Here is a 22,408-nt window from a genome sequence, read left to right on the forward strand (position 1 = left end):
GTTAGCCCCCGCCCACTCAAACTCTCCTGCTGTATACACACGAATGCTCCCTCAGGTGCCATCGTTGGACAAAAGTCACCAGGGGATCTAGTAAAATCGTAAAAAAATTAAGAGAAACAGACGTTATTGCTGTTATTATATCTGTAATGTGTAAAACGTCTTCTTCTCTGTTTTGTGGTGTCGCGTTACAGCGCCACTTACAGTCCTGGCATATGTACTACAGGTTTTTTTTTTTAGTGCTGGCAAACGTTAACGCGTCAACGGCGTTTAACGACGTCAACGTTAACGCGCGACATGTTTCCATGACGACTGACCGGAAAAAGACATGCATGTGGAGTCATGTTTGCGTGACTCCCCGATTGTTTAAATGAGTCTCTAAAGCAACGCTAAACTTTAAAAACAGTACACGGGTACACTGGTTATTTGTAGCACAGCTCTTTTCCTTTAATAAACAGACCGCTCCAGTTCGACTGTAGGCGCGCTAGCTGGCGCTGAAAGGAGCTACTGCAGCTAACGGAGCTAACTGGTAAACGGTGCCTGGTTAACGCACGTTAACCTATCGCACATCACTAGTTTCCCGTCAAACGCCAAAGAGAAAGATTGTTTACGCCTCGTACCATTTCCGTCTAGACGTGGCTATGCTAACAGTGGCTAAATAGCATTATGATAGCTTTTATCATTACACCCAATAATCTGGCAAGGTGTTAGCTTGCAACATGTTGGAAAGTAGCATTAATACTAAACAATTATAAGAAACTCCAGTGACTTTTGACTGCGTTTCCATTTGTCATCAGAACTCTGAATTTACGAGGTCAAAGAACTCGTATTTCCAACTTGGAAACTCAGAGCAACTTCCCCAACCCTGGCACGGGATTCCAGGACGACTGCCAGTCCAGAGAGACAGCGAGTGAAGCTCAGAACTCCTCTGAAACGTCATCGAGGAAAACACAGCAGACGATAACAAACAGAGAAACTGAATCTTTGTTTTATTTATTTATTAAGAAAGTGTTTTTTGATATTTATACCAGCATTTGGCAAAAGAAGAAGAAAAAAAGACAGCGTTGGTAAATCAAACTTCAAACATGTTGAATGGAAGGCAACCCTTGTTCACATTTGTCTCTAAATACACAACAACATAAGGCAAATGTCAGAAATACATGGCACAATACAAATGTAGACACTTTAAAAGGTTCTTCTGCTTCTTAAAGGCAATTTATGATGACTATGTTTTATATTATATAATATATATATTATATAATATTGTGGAGAACAGTGGAGAAGTTCATTTCTGAAGATCAGTCCGACACGTTTAATCATCTGTCAAATGACCTTTGACCTATATTCTCAGACTCAGGAAGATACCAACTCTCTCTGGCTCCTTTATCGCTAAATATTTTAATAACAGGCTCTGATTGGCTTCTTTTACTGGCAACGAATGAACACAACAGCTTTTTCTCCGAGCAAACCTTGAAACTCACTAAGTCTGTTAACCTAACGACTGGATTTTCAACTAGCAACACGTCTATGTTTATAATAAATTATATTTAATATAACGCTAAAGACTTGACCTTAAAGGGTTATGAACAACAGCTTCTGCGGGAATGTTCTTCATTTTTCCACCAATAAAAAATAATCATAACTCGTAACAATGCAAATTGAAGCAGCAACAACGGTACGTCATGAGTTTAAATCCATATATTAATTATATCATACAACTGACATTAATAAAAACATGTTAATGTGTCTGTTTTAGTGAGATTTAAATACATAATACAGTTAAATATTACCAGTACATGAAACCTGTGGTGGGTTACGTGGACTCGATCATACTGTCCTCATTCCATGTCTGCTGAGAGGGTAAGAAACCATCTTTTTTTATGTTTCAGTGTAATTTTTTTACTCATTTTCAGGCCAAAAATAAGAAAATAACTTATTTCTTATATCCAGGTGTTGCCAGGGTTCAAATACCAAATTAAAAGACATTGTAGGACATTTTTAATGTCACTAAGAATGACATATAATGTCAAATGCACTACCATAATACTTAATTCTGATCAAATACATTCTGCACTGCTGAAAATCCACTTAAAACCTTGGTTTAAATGAGTATAAATAATTGAAAAGTTTTGGGATCAACAGCCAATAGAATTCATCCACTGGGTAAATTGATATTAGATTTTGTGCCTTGTGAAAAAATACAAATATTTAATACATTTGGAAATACTTGCTCCTATAGACCTCTAACTGGAGGATAATTACGAGCTTTGTAACGCAGCAGCCTAACATTCAAAAACACATACTAACAATGGTTCCTTCCTATTTTACCTTCTTCTCCCATCTTCTCAACAGAGATTTGTTTGGAGCTGCTTGTTCTTTGTGTGATTTCATTGAACGTCGGTCCATTTAACACAAACTAATGGAAGAAAATCACTCATTTGCTAACCTACATTGCCTACAATTACATTTGAAACTGAAAAATTACTTCTTGACGTGTGTGAGAGGTTACGGTGACACAATCTTCAAAATATCTGCAGCATCTGCAAATGAAATTGGCTAAAAAGACGGTTGGAGATACAGTAGCTACCAAAAATACAAAAAAACAGCAGACAATGACATAATCACTGTCAATGGAAATGCTGATTCCTAATACTAATAATGTTTTTTTAAAGCACAGCGGTGATTCACGGCCAAGTTCAAATCGTCAAATTAGCTTTAAAATCATCCTTTTTGGTCCCGAAATGTTTTAAATGTTGCATATTGTGTGTAACTGTTTAGTATTATTATTATCATGAATCACTCTCATGGGCTGGGACTCAATCTGTGGTTCAATAAGATGAATATAAAAGGATAGGGAAAATATTTATAAGTCATATTTAAATATGACTTCCGTAAACAAAATAATGAAATTAAAGTCATGAAATAAAGTCATGCAAAATACACTGCACACAAATACTGTAACACTGCAAACGTCCTCTATGTAGTGCAAAAACTCCATGAAATAAAAACCATGTGCGCTTCAAGTGTGCATGGTTTGGAAAACAACCAATTGGGAATACTTTTATGAACATTTTGCTAATGGACGACAGTAAAATAAGCCAAACCGACACCTTTTGGTCTCTTTTTCCTATTTCCTACCCACTTCTTCATGTGTTTTCTTCTTCCTCTTCCTCCTCCTCTAGGATCCAGCTTCCTGTTCCTGTCCCAGAGCCTCTAACAGGAGTCCCATCGGCGTCCTCTTCAGACCGATGCTCTCCAGCTTGTTCTCCAGCTTGTTCTTCAGGTTGCGCAGTCGCATCGACGCGTGCACCAGAACCACTGTGAGAAAAAGGCATATATATATACAGGATTATTAGATTATTAATAATCCCACTCAAATTCCCTCAGAAGTAGCAATACATGATATTATCGGGATAATATTGGCTTTAAAATGTATGATCTGATATCGGCAAACACGCTACGGTCCCTCCCCGTTATATAATAATGACTAAAACGGAGTCAAACTATTATGTTTTTATATTTATTTATTTTGTGAAATTAAGAAAATATCATGTTAATTTCACTAGAGAAGAGACTAAATTACCTCGGACATAAATATCTGTAAAAACAACCTTTGTAACAGTGAACTCAAGTGACAACAAGCTAAGCTAATGCTAACAGTGGCTTGGCAAATGGAATTTGTGTTCTTTTTGTTATTTTCGACCTTCGCTAATGTTGAGCGTTGTTATCGACTGGTATTGCTAACAACAGCTAGCCCCGCGACACGTTGGCACTTTCCTACTTCTGAGCTCAGGAACGCGATGAACTCCGTGACGACGTAACTCATAGATCCCAGAGTTTCTTGTTTCTCGTTATTGATTTTGACTGTGAGAGAGACCACTAGAGGCAGAAATGTGCGTTTAAAGTAGTGCTGGTTGTTGACTCCCCGATTGCTAAAACGAGTCTCTAAAGTAACGCTAAACTTTAAAAACAGAGGCACACATACGCAGTACTCAGGTACGCTGGTTATTTGTAGCGCTGCTCTTTTCGTTTAATAAACAGAGCGCTCCAGTTCGACTGTAGGCGCGCTAACGGAGCTAACTGGTAAGCGGTGCCTGGACTGCGGCACGTAAACATGACGTCACTCGTGTCTTTTTCTGGTCAGTCGTTTCCAATCGTCAATGTAAACGCGTTATGCTTTAATGTGCGTTAACGTGCCCAGCACTAGCTTAAACACACATTCTTGTTTCTCGTTATTGATTTTGACTGTGAGAGAGACCCCTAGAGCCAGAAATGTGCGTTTAAAGTAGTGTTGCTTGTTTACGTGACTCCCGATTGTTAAAGTGAGTCTCTAAAGTAACCCTAAACTTTATAAACAGAGGCACACATACGCAGTACACAGGTACGCTGGTTATTTGTAGCGCTGCTCTTTTTCGTTTAATAAACAGACCGCTCCAGTTCGACTGTAGGCGTGCTAATGGAGCTAACGGAGCTAACTGGTAAGCGGTGCCTGGACTGCGGTGCCGAGGCGTGTAAACATGACGTCACTCGTGTCTTTTTCCGGTCAGTCGTTTCCAATCGTCAATGGAAATGCGTTGTGCACTAACGTGCGTTAACGTTGATGCCGTTAACATGCCCAGCACTAGCTTAAACGCACATTCCCGCCTCTAGGGGTCTCTCTCGCAGTCAAAAACAATAACGAGTATCAAGAAACTCAGAAGTCGGGTAACTATGAGCGACGTCATCACGTTCCTGAGTTGAGAAGTAGGAAAATGCCAGCCATTATTAGCAATACCAGCCGATATGCAGGATATCCGATATATCGGGAGTGCTTCGGCCAATAACCCATAATATCGATATTTATGTCCAACCCATTGGATTCTTCGCTGCTTGACTATGGAAGGACATATTTGTCAACCGGATTTGGAGGACAGGATATCGGCAAACACGCCAAGATCTCCCAATATGACTACTGACTAAAAGAGTAGGCAGCACAGTCTGCTACCTCCATGACTTCTATGATTGTGCCTTTTTCGGGTATCGACAACATGTCTAATATCCCTCGTAAAGCGATGTGTGTGTGTGTGTTCTCTTACTCAGTATAGGGAAGGCGATCCCAAACAGGAAGACGGCCACGCCTCCCAGCACGGACATGAAGAGGTAGCTGACCAGAAGGATGACCAGCACGCACATGGACGGGTGCTTCCTGCGGAAACGCCGTATGGTGACTTGGTTCTCGGCCGCCCAGACGAAGCCGAGGAACATGACGGTGACCACCACTGCGCCGACGCACAGCTGCAGGGGCTGGAAATACCTGAGGAGGTACGAGACGGGGATATATTTGTGATTTGCTTATGGCTGTCGCTCCCATCTGTGGCTTTATCTTGTTCTAACACTGAGTTGTAAATTGAGAGGATTAGGAATAGGGGAAAAGGTGATTTTACGTCGTAACAGTCAGCTGTTGTGTCACAACACGATGACTTTCACATCCATAAAGTGTGACTCATTGCATCATCGGATTAGTGGGAAGTTGTAGTGAGAGCATTGTGTGCTTAAAATAGGATGTAAACTTTACTAAACTATTTTTAAAAAATTATTATTATTTTCCCTTTGTCTCCGTTTCTGTTATTATATCGATAGTTTACATAGTCTTCTTCTCTGTTTTTCTCTGTGTAGTTTGGTTCGTAAAATGTCAGAAAATGGATGGAAAATCGATCAATCGATTATCAAAATAATTGATTCAATCATTAATGGATTAATAATTGTTGCATTCTGCATTCCCAGATTGTATCTGAACTCATCTCTGTACAATCTGGGAATGCAGAATGACAACGTTTTGATTCGAGCTCCAGATTCTCTTACTTCAAAAACTCTCAAAGTCTCCCATAGTTTTCAGCTGAGAATCTTGAACATTTGATTAAGAATCTCAGGGTACAACCGGGATTATACTATCAATATTAAAAGATTGTAAAATAACGTGAGGCCAAACCATTCGGTGCCTAATAGAAGAACCTTAAAATCAATTCTAAAACATACTGTAAACCAGTGTTCAGAGAGGCTATAACTGATGAATTCTATACCCACTGTAACCTGTTTACTTTATTAGATACAAAAGCAAAAACAAAATAAAAACAGTGGTAGTTTTTACACATTTTATTGCAGAAATTAATGACATATTATATCTGAGAGAGAGAATAAACAGCTGGAATTGTCCTTTAATGAATGACAGCAGTTAGCATGTGATGGAGCTTAGCTCTGCGGCTAAAAACAGTAGATTTGAGTCATGTTTTCACACGTCAATCACGTGACATCAGCGTCTGTGTGTGTGTGTACGTGGATATAGAGAGAGAATGGGGGGGACACGTCAGAAGAACACAAACTCACCCCACTAAGAGCAGGAAGCCCAGCGCAGACAGGAAGTAGTTGCTCTGGTAGTAAAGCAGGTTGTTAATGATGCGGTTGTTCCATCGGTCCAGGTCTCTGACGTCGGGCAGAGCGAACCTCGCTGAGCCCCGGACAAAATCATCCAGGCTGCGCAGAGGTGGCGGCTGCACGCCTTCCATTTTTCCCCCTGAACGACAACAAACTTGCTTTCCCAGCATGCAACGCGGGGCGGAAAGAAGGCGGAGTCGAGGAAGTAGAATCAGTGCTGAGTACTCGGGCTGTGTTTGTGTGTTTTTCTCTCGTTGTCTGGACATAAATGTATTTGTATTTCAGCGGGTGTGTAGTAAACACACAATTCTTCCTTTTAAATCACATTTTCCGGAAATAAATACACAGTTTATGTGCTAAGTTTGGTCGCGATGCAGTTGCCTTTGATCAGCCCGCTCCATTCACTTCCGGTGTCACAGAAACAAACTTCAAGAAAGTATAAAAAATAGTAAAACAAAGACATTTAAAATGTATTGAGATTTCCTGGACGAGCCGAACGTTTGGATGTATGAATTCTTCAAATTAGCTGCGACTGTACAAGAAAAACAGTCACCAAAAATAGCAGATAATGATTATAGATGTAATATTTTGTCTATAGTTATAATGTAATTCCGGGCATACCTGCTAATTTTACATTTAACACATTGTTTTAACTTTTATTGTGTGTTTTTTTTTCTTACAGGCTAATAACATTTTAGTCTTTTATAAAACACCAACCAGTTGCCCTCTACTAACATGTTATTTTCTTGTTTTGAATTCTTATTGAGGTTGAAATTCATTATATCAATTATGCATAATGCATATATTACTTTCATATAATAAATACAATGTGATAATTACCTTATATAGACCAACATAAAGTTTGAAAAGCGGCATATAACGGATGGAAAGATGGACTATATCACAACTTAGCATAGAATCTATGTAGACTCACAGATAAATAACGGGATCATTCACACTATGAACATTGCAGGGAACACACTCCACAGACACTGACTGGATGATGAGAAGAAGTCCATCAGGTTTGAGAGTGGAAAAGAAGACGGGGACATCTTCTGGGGGGAACGCAGCATGACAGGTAAGATTGATGGAGCAAAGAGAACAAGGTCGAGAGGTCAATATTTTCTTAGGTTGTACTTGGTATAAAAGTTTATGAGGAAAAAAAAAATGTATTTTCCGTCCTGTAACATAATAAACATAAAGTGGGCGAAAAAACCTCAGAACTCTGACTTTAATCTCATAATTTTGACTTTAATCTCAGAATTCCTGGTTTATTATTTTTTTTTTTTATAAAAAAAAAATAAAAAATGTTCACATGCGTGGGCCTGATCTTCGCCCGTGGTTCTTTAAAGGCAGGGCGCACACAGGCTTTTATTGTGAAATAGCTGGAGGCGGCAGCTGGTCGTGGAGGTGGAGCGCTGTCTCGGGAGCGCGCACGCTAGCTCGCCTCCGTACGTCGCCGTGCAGGTTGCTCGCTCGCTCCTCTCCGGTTGGCTGCTGCGCACGCGGGAGCGCGCGGCTTTAGTGAGGAAAAAAAAAAGAGAAGCGGAGCGAAGCTCGCGCGCGCGGTGTGACAGCTCAGAGCTGTGTCCACGTCAACACACCGAGCCGAGCCGAGCCGAGCAGACTGACACACACACACAGACGGCGGCCGAGATGGACTCCGCGTCTCTGGTGAGTCTTGATCTTCACTGAGCTTCTGGTTCTTCTGCATGTGTGTGCGTGTGGTGTGTGTGTGTGTGTGTGTGTGTGTCATGTTGGGTTAGACTAGAGAGATCACGTCTGTGGACACACACGGGAGGGGGTTTATTTAGCGGTGGGACATTTGTTGCATTGGCAGTTTCTGTGGCGAAGCAACACCGGGAGAAAACGACAGGGAGGAGGTGGTGGAGGAGGTGAAGAGGAGGAGGTGGAGAGGAGGAGGCTGCAGGTTGTTGCTAAAGGAGAAAGAAAAAGAGAGAGCTTTTATTTTCTCCTCTCATCCTGATGGAGGGGTGAGTGTGTGTTCCTCACCCTGACTGTGGCCCGACATGTCACAGCGTGTGTGTGTGTGTGTGTGTGTGTGTGTGTGTGTGTGTTTGGACGCCAAGGCCTGATGAGTGATCACTGCAACACACACACTTTTAAAAATATTGTTATTACTATGTGTGTGTGTGTGTGTGTGTAAGTAAAAATAGGTATTAGACACCTATTTATACACCAGGTTGCAGCTTGTGCTGGTTTTCACTGCGACAACTTAAAGTGAACTCCATATTATTATTATTATTATCATCATCATTGTTATTATAATAGAGTAACAGCTGCTAGGCGCGCGCGCACGCACATGCACGCACGCACAGGGCAGAGCATTTAAGCCAATAAAGCTCTCCAGATCCTGTAGGGGGGGGGGTCATCACTTGTAGAGTGTGTGTGTGTGTGTGTGTGTGTGTGTGTGTGTGTGTGTGTGTGTGTGTGTGTGTGTGTGTGTGTGTGTGTGTGTGTGTGTGTGTGGTACCGCACAGTCTGGCTGTGCTTGTGTGGAGCATGTGTGCTCAGATCGGTTGACGTGTAGAGCAGAGTACGTGCCACGTCCACCATTCTCTCTCTCTCTCTGTCTCGCTCTCTCTCGCTCTCTCTCTCTCTACTTGCCTCGCGCACCACACACCACACACCGTTCATTCGTTCGTTCTGCAACAACCTGTGTCTTCAATCAGTCAAAACTTTATTCACCACTCACTCTGAGCACTTTAGCAAAACAAAAAAAAAACACCATTCAAAGTGACAGAAAAACCTAAAGTGTGGGATTATGGGGGAGTATAGGATTAAACAAACATTATTCAGATTTAGAGTTTAAATGCACACGAAAAGGTCACACACAGTGATAAAAAAAAATAGTTAACCCTTTAAGGTACTACTCAACCATTTGGTCGACCACACTTTAAGTCACTATAGCATTACATTAAAAATGCATCAAGCTGAACTCACTAACACTTACTTTATGAATTATGCAAACAAGGTTTATTATGAACAGACGTCTCAACCGTTTGGTAGAGGCCTGCATCTGAAATACTGTAGGGTCTAATTATCATAATAAAATAATAAAAAAATGCAAAAGAAATCATTTTTACTTTGCTTCCTCTGGATCCTAGAATTTTGATTTTAAATGTTTTTATGGACAAAAAACTCCCCAAAAACGAACTCGTTGAATGAAAACAGAATAATTTCACACGTCTACGATAAAAGGTCAATATTTATTTAGCTCTCTTCATGTCCTGATGACCACTCAAAGCTCCGTTCCACACACACACATATACAAACACACATATGTCGGCACGGCCGTCAGGAGGAGCAACTCGGGATTAAGTGGTTTTTTTTAGTGTCCACGTCGGACAGGAATTGAACCCAAAACCTTCCAAACAGAAACGATGACTTGCTCTCCCACAATGCCACAGTGTAAAAAGAAACAATAACAACACATTTCGTTTGGTGGAAATCAGGAAGCAGCAAGGGATTATGGGAATTGTTGTCACGGTGAACAACAACATGTGTCGTCGTGATCCAGCAGTGACGAATTAACACAATGACATGAAATGAAAGAACAAAAGAAAACAGAACTCTATTTCAATGGGAGCTTTGCTCTGGACGTCGTAGCATAGATGCTAAATTGATGCAGAGATGTTACGTATTGTGTCTTTAAAGGTTCACGAGTATCATCAGCAGGATGAATGGACGTCTTTGTAATTTCTACTGAAATGTGCAACCAGTCAGTCAAGTTAATCTTATTTATATAGCCCTAGAGCACACACACACTTTGCCTTTTAAGGTTATAGATAACACTTATATGTTATTGTAGATATGCAGAAAGACTGGAAAAGTGGTGGTGAAGTTAGCCGACGTCTGTCCTCGGGGTACAAAACTCACCGAACAGCATTGCATATAAGCATTTTCCATATTTAGACTCTTAACAGATATGAAGAATTTGAGGCCTGGCCAAAAAAAGGTGTTTCTGTGAAATAGAAAAGGTTGGAAATCTACGTTTTAAGCAGGAGGGAAATGAATAATGGGTTAGAGAAATCTCATGTACTGTAGAGGTTATTGTTAGAGAAACAATGCAGAGTCACTGTAATTCTCTTACTGCAAAGCTCACAATGTCCTACAGTGTGTTGTGCTCATAATGTGGTTTAAAAACAAACAAAAACAGCAAAACTACAAGAAGCTGCAGCTTTTTTCTATGTTATTTTATAGTTGAGGGGAACTCAAGCCTCTTTGACCTACTTTGATATGCTTAGATTTTCAAATGAAAACCAGGGGCTACAACTTAATTACTGTCATTAATGATTCATCGTTCAATTATTTTCTCAATCAAAGCTGAAATCCCTCAGTTAAAAATCTGTGTTTGTGTTTGACGTTAATGTAGAATTTCAACCTTCAAATGTTACGTCTTTTAAGATTATTTTTGACGCGACATCAATTTAAAACAGCAACAACTGTAGAATGTCTTTGTTTTGGGTTTGAACGTCGTACTTTTACGGCGTACGTTACACTTTTCAGATGCTTTGGTGTTGCCGTTGTCAGCTCATATATATTTATATATATATATGTGTGTGCATATATGAATATATAAAAATGTATGTATGTGTATATATATGTTTATATATGTATATATGTGTGTATATATGTATGTGTATATATATTTATATATATATGTGTGTATACATATGTATATAAATATATATGTGTATATATGTATGTATGTGTATTTGTATATGTATATATATGTGTATATGTATGTATGTATATATATGCGTATATATGTGAATGTGTATATGTATATATGTATGTATGTGTATATATATTTATATATATATGTGTGTGTATACATATGTATATACATGTATATTTATGTATATATGTCTATATATGTATGTATGTGTATTTGTATATGTATATATGTGTATATATGTATGTGTGTGTATATATGTATGTGTGTGTGTATATATGTATGTGTATATGTGTGTATATATATGTATATTTGTGTGTATACACGTATATACATATATATGTATGTATATATGTGTATATATGTATGTATGTGTATATATATGCATATATATGTGAATGTGCATATGTATATACATGTATATTTATGTATATATGTATGTATGTGTATTTGTATATGTATATATGTGTGTGTATACATATATGTGTATGTGTATATATGTGTATATAGTTGTATATATGTGTAACCCCATGTCAGGGTAAGACGGAGGATTTTTAAAGTTCCTGGTCTAAGTTCTGTGATACACTCTGACTGTGAATCTATGCTAGTCAGTGCATAACAGAACTTTGTCCCGGGGCTGAAAACACTTCTCAAACCACGAACAGATGGATGAAGCATGAGTGAACTGTGTGTGTGTGTGCAGGGCTGGGCAATATATGAATAATATCCTGATATTTTTAGGCTACGTGCTTCCGTGTATGTGAGCGACATCAAAGTCTGTTTCCCTGAGCTCACAGAACATGACCATACGTTACTATAATGGAATATAACAGAATAATAGTCGCAGCCCTCGTTCTCGCCTTACACTATTTAAGATGACATTGATAGAAAGCCCGGCCCCGAGAGAGAATGGAATGGAATATTTGGTCATTCCACATCTGGGAACGTGCCAAACCTACGCCATAATGGGAGAAACTGTGAATGCAGCCTGCTGTCCTTTGTATGAACTGGTCAGACTTGTGTGCTTTGAGCATGAGAGTAAAATGCAAAACAGGAAAATCAGGGTTTCTCTGTATAATAATGATGATAATGATAATAATAAAGGTCGATAGGACACAGTGTCCAGGTGTGGGAGGACTGGCAGCTCTGAGGCTGTGCCATTCTGTCCTAGATGTCTCCCTGAAATGACTCAGCACAGCTGAAATATTAAAGATCCTCTCTCTCCCTCTCTCTCTTTCATGATCGCAGGAACCTTCCCTCTACACAGTGAAAGCCATTTTCATTCTCGACAACGACGGCAACAGACTCCTCTCAAAGGTAAGGCGAGAACAAGCGCCCCCTTGCTGTGGGAGTATGTCGTAAATGGCCCACTGAAAATTCTGGATTCTGAGTGTCTGGAACGTGTGGATGGCAGGGTTCCCATAGGTCCTTGAAATCCTTGAAGGTTTTTGGGAAATCGAACCCAAAACAGACATAGGTCATTGAAAGTTTAGATTCCATGCAGAACAACGGGCGAGTAAAGTGAAGCAAGAGAGCAAATGAAAATAGAAAATTCCAAGATCTCTGATCTCACACCCAAGAAAATGACTTTGACCCAAGATCCCAAAAGGATGATCACTTGTCCAGAAGCAGAAGGGGTCCTATATGTGAATATATGTGTGTATGTATATGTATATATGTACGTCGTATATGTATATATGTATATGTGTATATATACATATATATGAGCTCAGAGGAGCAGCTTCAAGATGCATTCAGGAAACCACGTAAATGTGTGTTTGTGTGTGTATGTGTATATATATATATATACACATATATACATATATTATATTTATATGGTCCTGGGAATTCCTTGAATTTGTGTGGGAATCCTGCAGATCATTAAATGGTCTGTATTTCCAGAGTCTTGATGATCACTCAGAGCTGATTTAGTGTGTGTGTGTGTGTGTGTGTGTGTGTGTGTGTGTGTGTGTGTGTGTTTCAGTACTATGACCCTGGGCTGTACCCGTCCATAAAGGAGCAGAAGAACTTTGAGAAGAACGTTTTCAACAAGACTCACAAAGCAGACAGTAAGCTCCTCTCTCTACGTCTTTGTGTCTTTTTGTGTGTTTTTTAAGTCACTCACGTACATAAACTTCATTATGCACTTTTTATTCTCTATGTTGTGAATACATAGGGAAATCCTCCACTTTTTTCCCTGCACCAAATTAGAAACTTTCCCCGGGAAATTTATGAGAATTAAGTGGAAACTTTGGATTTAAAGAAACGGTGTCATATACAAACATAAACACACGCTACAATATATTATTTTCCAACTAAGCTCCCAACCTTCAATATTTAAAATAACCACTTTATTCCCCTTAATTCCCATGGAAAGGTTCCAATGTAAGCAAAATTAAATTGTATTATTCATTGAATATTCTGAACTCCTGGTGAAAGCAATGCATGGGTTCACAGCAACGAGATGCATTCAAAGACCCTGGTAAATTTCATCACAAATTCTATCCTTTAATGTTACAGCGGGATAATAACGGAGGAGAAAGCTACGTCAAGAGATGCTCCATCCACGTCCAATACATAGACTTTATACACTTTATTCTATATGTTGTCAATAAATAGACAAATCCTGCACTTTGAACTTTTTGTTTTCTTTAGTTAGACAAATACCGCGATGTGTCGCTGTACGATCGTCATGCAATATATTGATTATCACAGAACTGTGATATTAGTGGTATCGTGGACCACGTATCTGTGATTCCCAGCCCCAGAATTGACAACATTATATTTAAAACGGTCTTTTAATTACGCATATTCCAATTATTTGTGTTATCATAGCAAAATTTGACCAAATTTTTTATTGGCAATTTCATTGTTTCTAACACACGTGTAGTAAATATTCCAAAAAAGCCAAAGAATTAAACCAGGTATTATCTGAAACTGTATTTTATGCATGTGATAAATGGTATGTATATTTATTTTAGACTGTATTTGCAGTGTATTGTCACTCTCACTCTTTGAGAGGCACACAAACATCTCACATAGCCAAAACATATCCAGATATTATTTATTTATCAGTCATATTTGCCCCCGCCTTAATGTCACTATTGGAGGAAAATACTTAAAAAATGTAAAACTGTGGACACCTGGACATTTCTGTCTCTGCAGACTGAGCTTCAGGGCCTGGTTTTACAAACCACCACCACCACACACACGCTCACACACATCTCCAGTGTCATCTGTGTTACCAATGCAAATATCTGGTAACCCAGCAGTTTGTGCATGAAACTGATCCTGAAGCACTTTTCACATGAGCTCCTGTTCCACTAAACCAGGCCTGTCGAATAATAGCATATAATAAGTGCAATTTCAACAATATTATGGCTCGGTTAACCATTTACAGGTAACTGGAACTGAAAGATATAACATTTTATTTAATAATTATTTAATAATTGGATTGGATCCAATACAATCGAACTTTATTTATAAAGCACTTTAAAAACAACAACAACAACAACAGCTGAAACAAAGTGCTGTACATCAGCGATAAATAAACATAAAACATAATAACATGTGACCCTAATAGACCTAAGAACAAACAATAAAACAATAAAAATACTGTAAAACATATAAAATAGTGCTGGGCACTAGGTTAACGCACGTTAGCGCACGTTAACGCACATTAATGCATGTTAACGCATGACGTGTTTCCATGACGACTGACCAGAAAAAGAAGCACATGACGTCATGTTTACGTGCCGCGACACCGGAGTCCAGGCACTGTTTACCAGTTAGTTCCGTAAGCTGCATTAGCTCCCTTTAGCGCCGTTAGCGCGCCTGCAGTTGAGCGCTCTGTTTATTAAAACGAAAAGAGCAGCGCTACAAATAACCAGCGTACCTGTGTACTGCGTATGTGTGCCTCTGTTTTTAAAGTTTACCGTTACTTTAGAGACTAGCTTTAACAATCAGGAGTCACGTAAACATGGCGTCATCGGTATTATGGGTTATCGGCCGAAGCACTCCCGATACATCAGATATCCTGCATATCAACCATTATTGCTAACAAGGGCTAGCCCGCGATACACTGGCATTTTCCTACTTTTCAGAGTTCTGAGTTTCTCGTTATTGTTTTTGACTGCAAGAGGCGGGAATGTGCGTTTAAGCTAGTGCTGGGCACGTGAACGCACATTAACGCATAACGCTAAGTTTAGCGTTACTTTAGAGACTCGTTTTAACAATCCGGAGTCACGTAAACACCGACGTCACACGCATCTTTTTTCCAGTCAGTCGTCCTGGAAACGCGTCGTGCGCTAACGTGCGTTAACGTTGACGCCGTCAACCGCTGTTATCGCGTTAGCGTGCCCGGCACTACTATAAAAACAACACAAATAAACAGGAAATACAATAAAACTATTTTTAAAAAAACTAAACAAAAAAACAACGTCTCAAACTGGGTCGAAAGCCAAAGAGTAAAAATGGGTTTTCAAAGATCCACCGGTGGTTCCGGTTCTGGTCTGTATGCCGTATGTACGTTTGACACAAGAAAAGCTACTAAAAAACGACTTTACAAACAATAGAACAACAAAAAAAGAAGAACATTTGGCCTGAAACCAAAGCCTTCCTGATGCGTTCAAGTGCAAAGTTTCATTTTCAGTGTGAGTTTGTTGGTTTCACACAGCTGATACCTGACTCCCCTCCCCGGGCCTCGTCCTTCCTCACCCAATATATCCATCCTTTTGTCCAAAAACTCTTCCTTGGCTCCTCCTCGTCTCCTCTTCCCTCTCCACCTGTCATGCTATATCCACTCACGCCTCGTCCTCCCTCTCTCCTCGATCTCGCCTCCTTTCGCCTCTCGTCCCTCTCTCGCTCTCTCTTCACTTATATCGTCTTCTGTGATAAAAGAGACTTCTTACCTTTCGTCCCTAACCAATGGTTCTTTCTCTCCTCAGATGAGATAGCGTTCCTGGAGGGGATGACCATTGTCTATAAGGGCAGTATAGATCTCTTCCTCTACGTGGTGGGAAGTGCTCAGGAGAATGAGGTAGTGTGTGTTTAACTCTCTCTCTGTGTGTGTGTCTGCGACAAAGCTTTTTTCTTTCCCCTCAGCTCTTAGGAAATAATAAAAAAAATGAAGATTAGAACGATCTGAAGCTCTTTCTTATGTCTCGGCGACCGCTGTGTGTCGTCGTATTACAGCAGCGTGGAGAACAGCGCCCTCTCCAGCTCACACGAGGAGAAACGCCTCGTTAAATTCTTCAAAAATTACGAAATAAAGGCATTAGAGAATAATAATCTCTTTAATTAGTGACATGAAAGTTAAAAAAAAAAAAAAAAAAGGAAATAAACAAGATGTTAATGAAGTTAAAATTAAAGGAATTGACAAATTAAATATTGTGTATTATTGTATTGTAAATATTGCTGGATTACCATTAGATTAAGGGTTAAGGCTGTATTAAGGGTTATTTGGGGTGCTTGTGAAATAGAAATCAATCCCAAAATCTTTCCTTTTCTCTGGTTTACAGCTGATGCTGATGTCGGTGCTCAACTGTCTGTTTGACTCGCTCAGTCACATCCTCAGGTACGTTAACACACGGCCCACAATTTCTGACAAATTTCCTGGAAACTTTCCATGGAAACTGTAATTTGAGAATTTTGGAAATACACCAAATTGGAAACTTTCAAAGGGAATTTATGAGAATGAACTAAAAATGTGGGATTTAGAGAAACTGTGTCATATACAAACATAAACACATGCTACAATATATTATAGCACCTGTCCTTCAATTAAAAAAACTAAAAACATTTATTTATTTATTTTTAAATAACCACTTTATTCCTCTTAATTCCCATGGAACGTTTCCAATTGTGAAAATTCCCAGAATTTTGCAACCCTTATATTTTAGCCCCAAAAAAAGAAGCAATTTTGGCAAAAGTGAATGGTATTATTCACTGAATATTCTGAACTCCAGTGCATGAGAGCTAGTGAAAGTAATGCAGGGTTCACAGCATGTTGAAATTGACGGGATGCATTCAAAGACCCTGGTAAATTTAATCTCTTCTTTGCCGTCTACCATACAGCAAATTAAGCTCAGAAGAGCAGCTTTAAGATGCATTCAGGAAACGGCGTAAATGTCATCATGTCCACAAACTAAAAACTTTGCTTCTGCCTTCTGTTTTTATCAATGCAATCATGTGCCATATTGATTTTTGAGTTGTTTTTTTTATCCTGTGTGTGTGTGTGTGTGTGTGTGTGTGTGTGTGTGTGTGTGTGTGTGTGTGTGTGTGTGTGTGTGTGTGTGTGTGTGTGTGTGGATGTCAGTCCACACACACAAACACACTCTCTCTACTTCTCTCGGATGAAAAGTGATGTAAAATTCAACAGCGGCACATCCCTCCCGATGTTGATGCTGCAACATTAGCAGCCAAAGAGCAGCTAATGCGGTTGCCGTGGCGACCGATGCAGTAGTAATGCGGAGCGTGAGTGATGGGAGACTCTGAGAGATTATGTCACTGATACACGATGACTGTGCGAGAGTGCAGACCACTGTGCAGATGTTAAAGTGCTTTTATTTTAAACCCTATTATAAAATATACTACATGTATAGTATGATTTTAAACAACATAGTGTCGTCTTTACAAATCCTTGATAAGACTGCACCGTAAATATAATTATTTTAAGGAACAAGAGTGTCCTGCAAATTTTACTTTTTAAATTTGAATCTTTCAATTTATCTCTCTCTCTATATATGTGTGTGTGTATATATAATGTGTATATATGTGTGTATATATGTATATGTGTGTGTGTATATATATATACATGTGTATATATGTGTGTATATACATATATACACAAATATATATATACACACATATATACACATGTGTATATATATATATACACACACACATATACATATGTTTGTATATATGTGTGTATATATGTATATATGTGTGTGTGTATATATATATACATGTGTATATATGTGTGTGTGTATATATATATATACACACACATATATACACATATATACATGTGTATATATGTGTGTATATATGTATATATACGTGTGTGTGTATATGTGTTTGTATATATATACATGTGTGTATATATGTGTGTGTATATATATATAAATGTGTATATATGTTTGTATATATGTATGTATATATATATATATATTTATATATATATACATACATATATACATATGAGCTCAGAGGAGCAGCTTCAAGATGCATTCAGGAAACCACGTAAATGTGTATATATGTGTGTGTGTATATATTCAGGATATGTATACATTTATATGTATATATATGTATATACATATATACTATATGTATATATATATATATATATATATATATATATATATATACACACACACATTTATATATATACATTTATACAGTTTTCCTGAATATATACGTGTATATAGATATATATATACTGCAGCTTTTAAGGAATATTTGGAAACCGTGCTGTACAGAAACAGCATCACTTATTAATACCTGTAGTCATGTAAAATTCAGGAATTCGCTCAGTTATTTTGACGTTTTCGTCAGACTCTGCTTGTCTCGTCGGTGAGATGTCGAGAGCGCGTCGGAGGCTCGACGTCAGTTTTGTTTTCTCTGCGTTCGTCGGACAGTTTCAGGTTAAATTCGATACGCGGACGAAGCGAGTGCAGCTGCGGCGCTGGGTTTTTGTACAGTTGTTATGGAGGGTGTAACTGGGTCATGTGGAGAACACTGTGTGTGTGTGTGTGTGTGTGTGTGTGTGTGTGTGTGTGTGTGTGTGTGTGTGTGTGTGTGTGTGTGTGTGTGCAGTCAGTGAGGCCAAGCTTGAATGTCAACCTGCTTTTTCTTTTATTATTTCACATTCTGACATACTTGTGTATTTATTTGTCAGACACAAACTGAATCTACTCTGACAGGTGGTTTAACTCTTTATCAAGTGTTAACATAAATTCAAAATCCAACCATTGTGGTATATTTTTGAGTTGTTGTGAAGCAAACAACTAACAAACTAACCCTAACGACAAACTAGCACATTTAAAGCTGTAGTGCGTAACAGCCAAAACCGGAATTGCCGTGCAATACTATCAGACCTGACTGAGGGAGCGTTTGCGCGTATGCAGTGGCAGCGCAGTGGTTGACGGGACAAGAACTCACTGCAGAACGGCGCTGTGCTATCCAGAGGTGTAACAATTACTCCATTATTGTTTAATACCAAGTATTAAATAATGAAAAGTTTTGATTTATGATTGTTTAGTTTGTCCCATTACTTTTGGTCCCCTAAAAAGTGGGAGGCACATATAGAAAGTGTTGTAATTCCTACACCTTTCACTTGATTTGGATGTAAATACCCTCAAATTAAAGCTGGCCTTAATCGCCTTGATTTCTTAAAGGTGCATTATGTAATAAATCTAAATCAACTGGCCATAAAGTCCTCCTAATATGTCACAGAGACTCAGGAATAATGTTCATATAACAAACTGAACTCACCGACAACAACAGTACAGACAAAATATTTGCATTAAAAAAAACATTTTGCAGACTGCAAATCATGTTTATGTTTTGAAATCATTATTTTGGCATGTAGCGCCACCTACCGCCGTCTACCAGTCATTGCAGTCAGTAGAGTCTCAGCTGCCGAGCAACCACGGGTTGCCAGTTAGGTCAGAAAACGAAACCTAAAAAGACCTTGGTGTTTTGAATTTGAATGTTTGAACTGTTTTTGGCCACATTCTTACATATGGCACCTTTAACTTTTAAAGTGACAGACTAAAGTTGAAAATGCAATTTTGCACAGAATAACAAACCAGCTCAGAAAATGTAATGATATTTATTATTTAATGTCATCTGTTGACTGTTGAATTACTTTGTTTTAATGTTTTTTTTTTGTAGGAAAAGTGTGGAGCGGGTGTGTTTGCTGGAGAACATGGAAGGAGTTTATCTGGTCGTGGATGAAATCGTCGATGGAGGGTAAGAGATATGTTCGTGTTTTAATTTCAGTGCAGTGACCAGCCGCCTCCCCGTCCCCCTTAAACAACAATGGGCGATTTGCAATGACATCTCAGTAGGAAACCTCCCTAAAGGGGCCCCACCTCACTTTAACCTGTGTGAAGTTATCGTTCTGCAAGTGAGGAAAATGAAGAGGATTATTTACAGTGTAATGCATATCTTTTTTTACTCAGTTTATATATGTTTTTTCAGTTATTTACAGTATTTTACTGTTCTATATATTTATATTGTTTTATAATGTGGGTTCTTTACAGTGTAATGTATCTTTTTTTACTAAGTTTATATAGTTTTTTAAAAGCTATTTACAGTATTTTATTGTTCTTCACATTTATATTTTCACATACTTTTTAATTACAAGGTTTTTCCATGTTATTTCATTCATTTTGAAAGAAATATATGTTGAACTCATACATTTGTCGTTGCTGTCAAAAGATTATTTGTCACATAATGGTGACGAACACTGGTTGGAAGGAAGGGCCCCCTGGGAATTTTTGCTTGGGGCCCCTACAGACTCTAGAATCGCCTCTGTTCAAATTGAATCTACTTCAAACCACATGACATATATATATATACGTATATATATATATATATATATGAAGAAGCCTTCCCTTGTGTCTGTGATGCTCTCTGTGTCTGATTGGCTGCTTCTCTGTTGTGTTGCCAGGGTGATTCTGGAGAGTGACCCTCAGCAGGTTCTGAAGAAGGTCAACTACAGGGTGAGAAGACTGTCAATCATTCTCCTGCTCTTCTGTGTCGTAACTGAGTGGTTTTTGACGCAAAAATGGAATGTTGTTGTCATACGTCGAGACGGACGCTTTTTTTCCTCTTCATCTCGCCTACTTTACCTTTCTCTCTCTCCTTTCCCCCCTGTGTCTCCTCCCCCTCTTCCTCCTCCTCCTCTGAACGCTGTCAGTCACTGTCAGAACAGGCCTATGGCTTTGTCCTGATTGACTACATCACTGGAAACGTAGAGGGACAGACAGACAGGAGTCAGCTGCTGTAGACAGACACACAGACAGAGAGAGAGAGAGAGAGGGTGAGAGGGTGAAAGAGAAAGAATGAGTGAATGCAGTGAGAGACGAAAAGAGGGCTGAGCGAGACGGATAAAAGGTAAAAAAAAGCACGGAGTGAGAGAGCGATGACGACTAACAGCGCAGGTGTAAACACACGAGGTTTGTGGCAGGATTTGTTAGGCTTTAAAAAACCGTGGTTCTCAAACTGTGGCGCGTGTACCACCAGTGGTTCGCAAGCGACCTCTGGTGGTCAAAATCAGAAATACTCTTTTACTGTGGTCTAAAATCAATCAATATTTTCTCAAGTACTACCGTTCAGAAGTTTGGGGTCACTTATACAATTTTTGTGGTGTTTTCCGTTAAAAGTCGCACTTTTATTCATCAAAAGAGTTGCAAAATGAATAGAAAATATAGTCAAGATATTGACAAGATTAGAACTAATGATTTTTATTCCAAATAATAACCAGCAAAACTGTTTTCAGCTGTGCTAACATCATTGCACAAGGGTTTTCTAATCATCCAATAGTCTTCTAACACCATTAGCAAACACAATGTACCATTAGAACACTGGAAAAAATATTTATTTTTTTTCATCAAAATTTTTATTATTTTCCTCAAATATTTTATTTTATTTATTTTTCTCAAAATGTCAAAATTTTATTTTTTCTCAAAATGTCAAAATTTTATTTTTTTCTCAAAATATCAACATTTTTATTTTTTCTCAAAATTTCAAAATTAATTTTTTTTCTCAAAATTTCAATTTTTTAATTTTTTTCTCAAATGTTTTATTTTTTTCCAAATAATTTTTTTTCTCAAAATGTTTATTTCTTTCTCAAAATGTGTTATATTCATTGAAAAACACGATTGGCAAACACAATGTACCATTAGAACAGTGGAAATGGGCCTCTATACACCTATGTACATATTCCATTAAAAACCAGACGTTTGCAGCTAGAATAGTCGTTTACCACATTAACAATGTATAGAGTGTATTTATGATTCATTTAATGTTATAGTCTTCAAAAATAAGGACATTTCTAAGTGAGCCCAAGCTTTTGAATGGTATAGTGTAAAAAGGTTTGAGAACCACTGCTTTAAAAGCTTTTATAACCTGGCTGTGTTTGCAGGAAAAAGTCAAAGGAATGCTTGTCCTATGGCAACCATGAAATAATATTTAATATACTGTACATGACTGTAAAAGAGAGTTTTTAGATTCTAATACGAGCTGTGTTTGTTTGAGCTGTTAACCAGAGTGTGTTTAATATCACTATTT

The 22,408-nt window shown here is 38.4% G+C and overlaps 2 protein-coding genes across 3 annotated transcripts in view; one reads left to right on the top strand and one right to left on the bottom strand.

Annotated features, from left to right (window-relative positions):
- Positions 1-1,130: 1,130 nt before the first annotated feature.
- praf2 (PRA1 domain family, member 2) lies at positions 1,131-6,539 on the bottom strand (the record flags this gene model as incomplete). The annotated part of the gene is made up of 3 exons (XM_083896661.1): positions 1,131-3,315; positions 5,073-5,290; positions 6,361-6,539. The coding sequence occupies 3 exons, from the start codon at positions 6,537-6,539 to the stop codon at positions 3,176-3,178; spliced, it is 537 nt and encodes a 178-aa protein (XP_083752787.1). The 3' UTR covers positions 1,131-3,175.
- Positions 6,540-7,984: 1,445 nt separating this feature from the next.
- copz2 (COPI coat complex subunit zeta 2) overlaps positions 7,985-22,408 on the top strand; it is a 19,983-nt gene continuing 5,559 nt past the window's right edge. The window contains exons 1-8 of one of the 2 annotated variants that reach the window (XR_014592950.1): positions 7,985-8,082; positions 12,356-12,424; positions 13,092-13,176; positions 16,054-16,145; positions 16,627-16,682; positions 20,006-20,083; positions 20,787-20,838; positions 21,036-21,158. Coding sequence is in view for 1 of the 2 variants with exons in the window: in XM_083896636.1 (XP_083752762.1) it covers positions 8,065-8,082; positions 12,356-12,424; positions 13,092-13,176; positions 16,054-16,145; positions 16,627-16,682; positions 20,006-20,083; positions 20,787-20,838 (450 nt within the window). In the remaining variant the exon portion in view is untranslated. The remainder of the gene's footprint in view (positions 8,083-12,355; positions 12,425-13,091; positions 13,177-16,053; positions 16,146-16,626; positions 16,683-20,005; positions 20,084-20,786; positions 20,839-21,035; positions 21,159-22,408) is intronic. The other variant, XM_083896636.1, reaches the window with a different exon arrangement.

This window comes from Microchirus variegatus (genome assembly GCF_963457635.1).
Source record: "Microchirus variegatus genome assembly, chromosome: 10".
NCBI lineage: Eukaryota > Metazoa > Chordata > Actinopteri > Pleuronectiformes > Soleidae > Microchirus > Microchirus variegatus.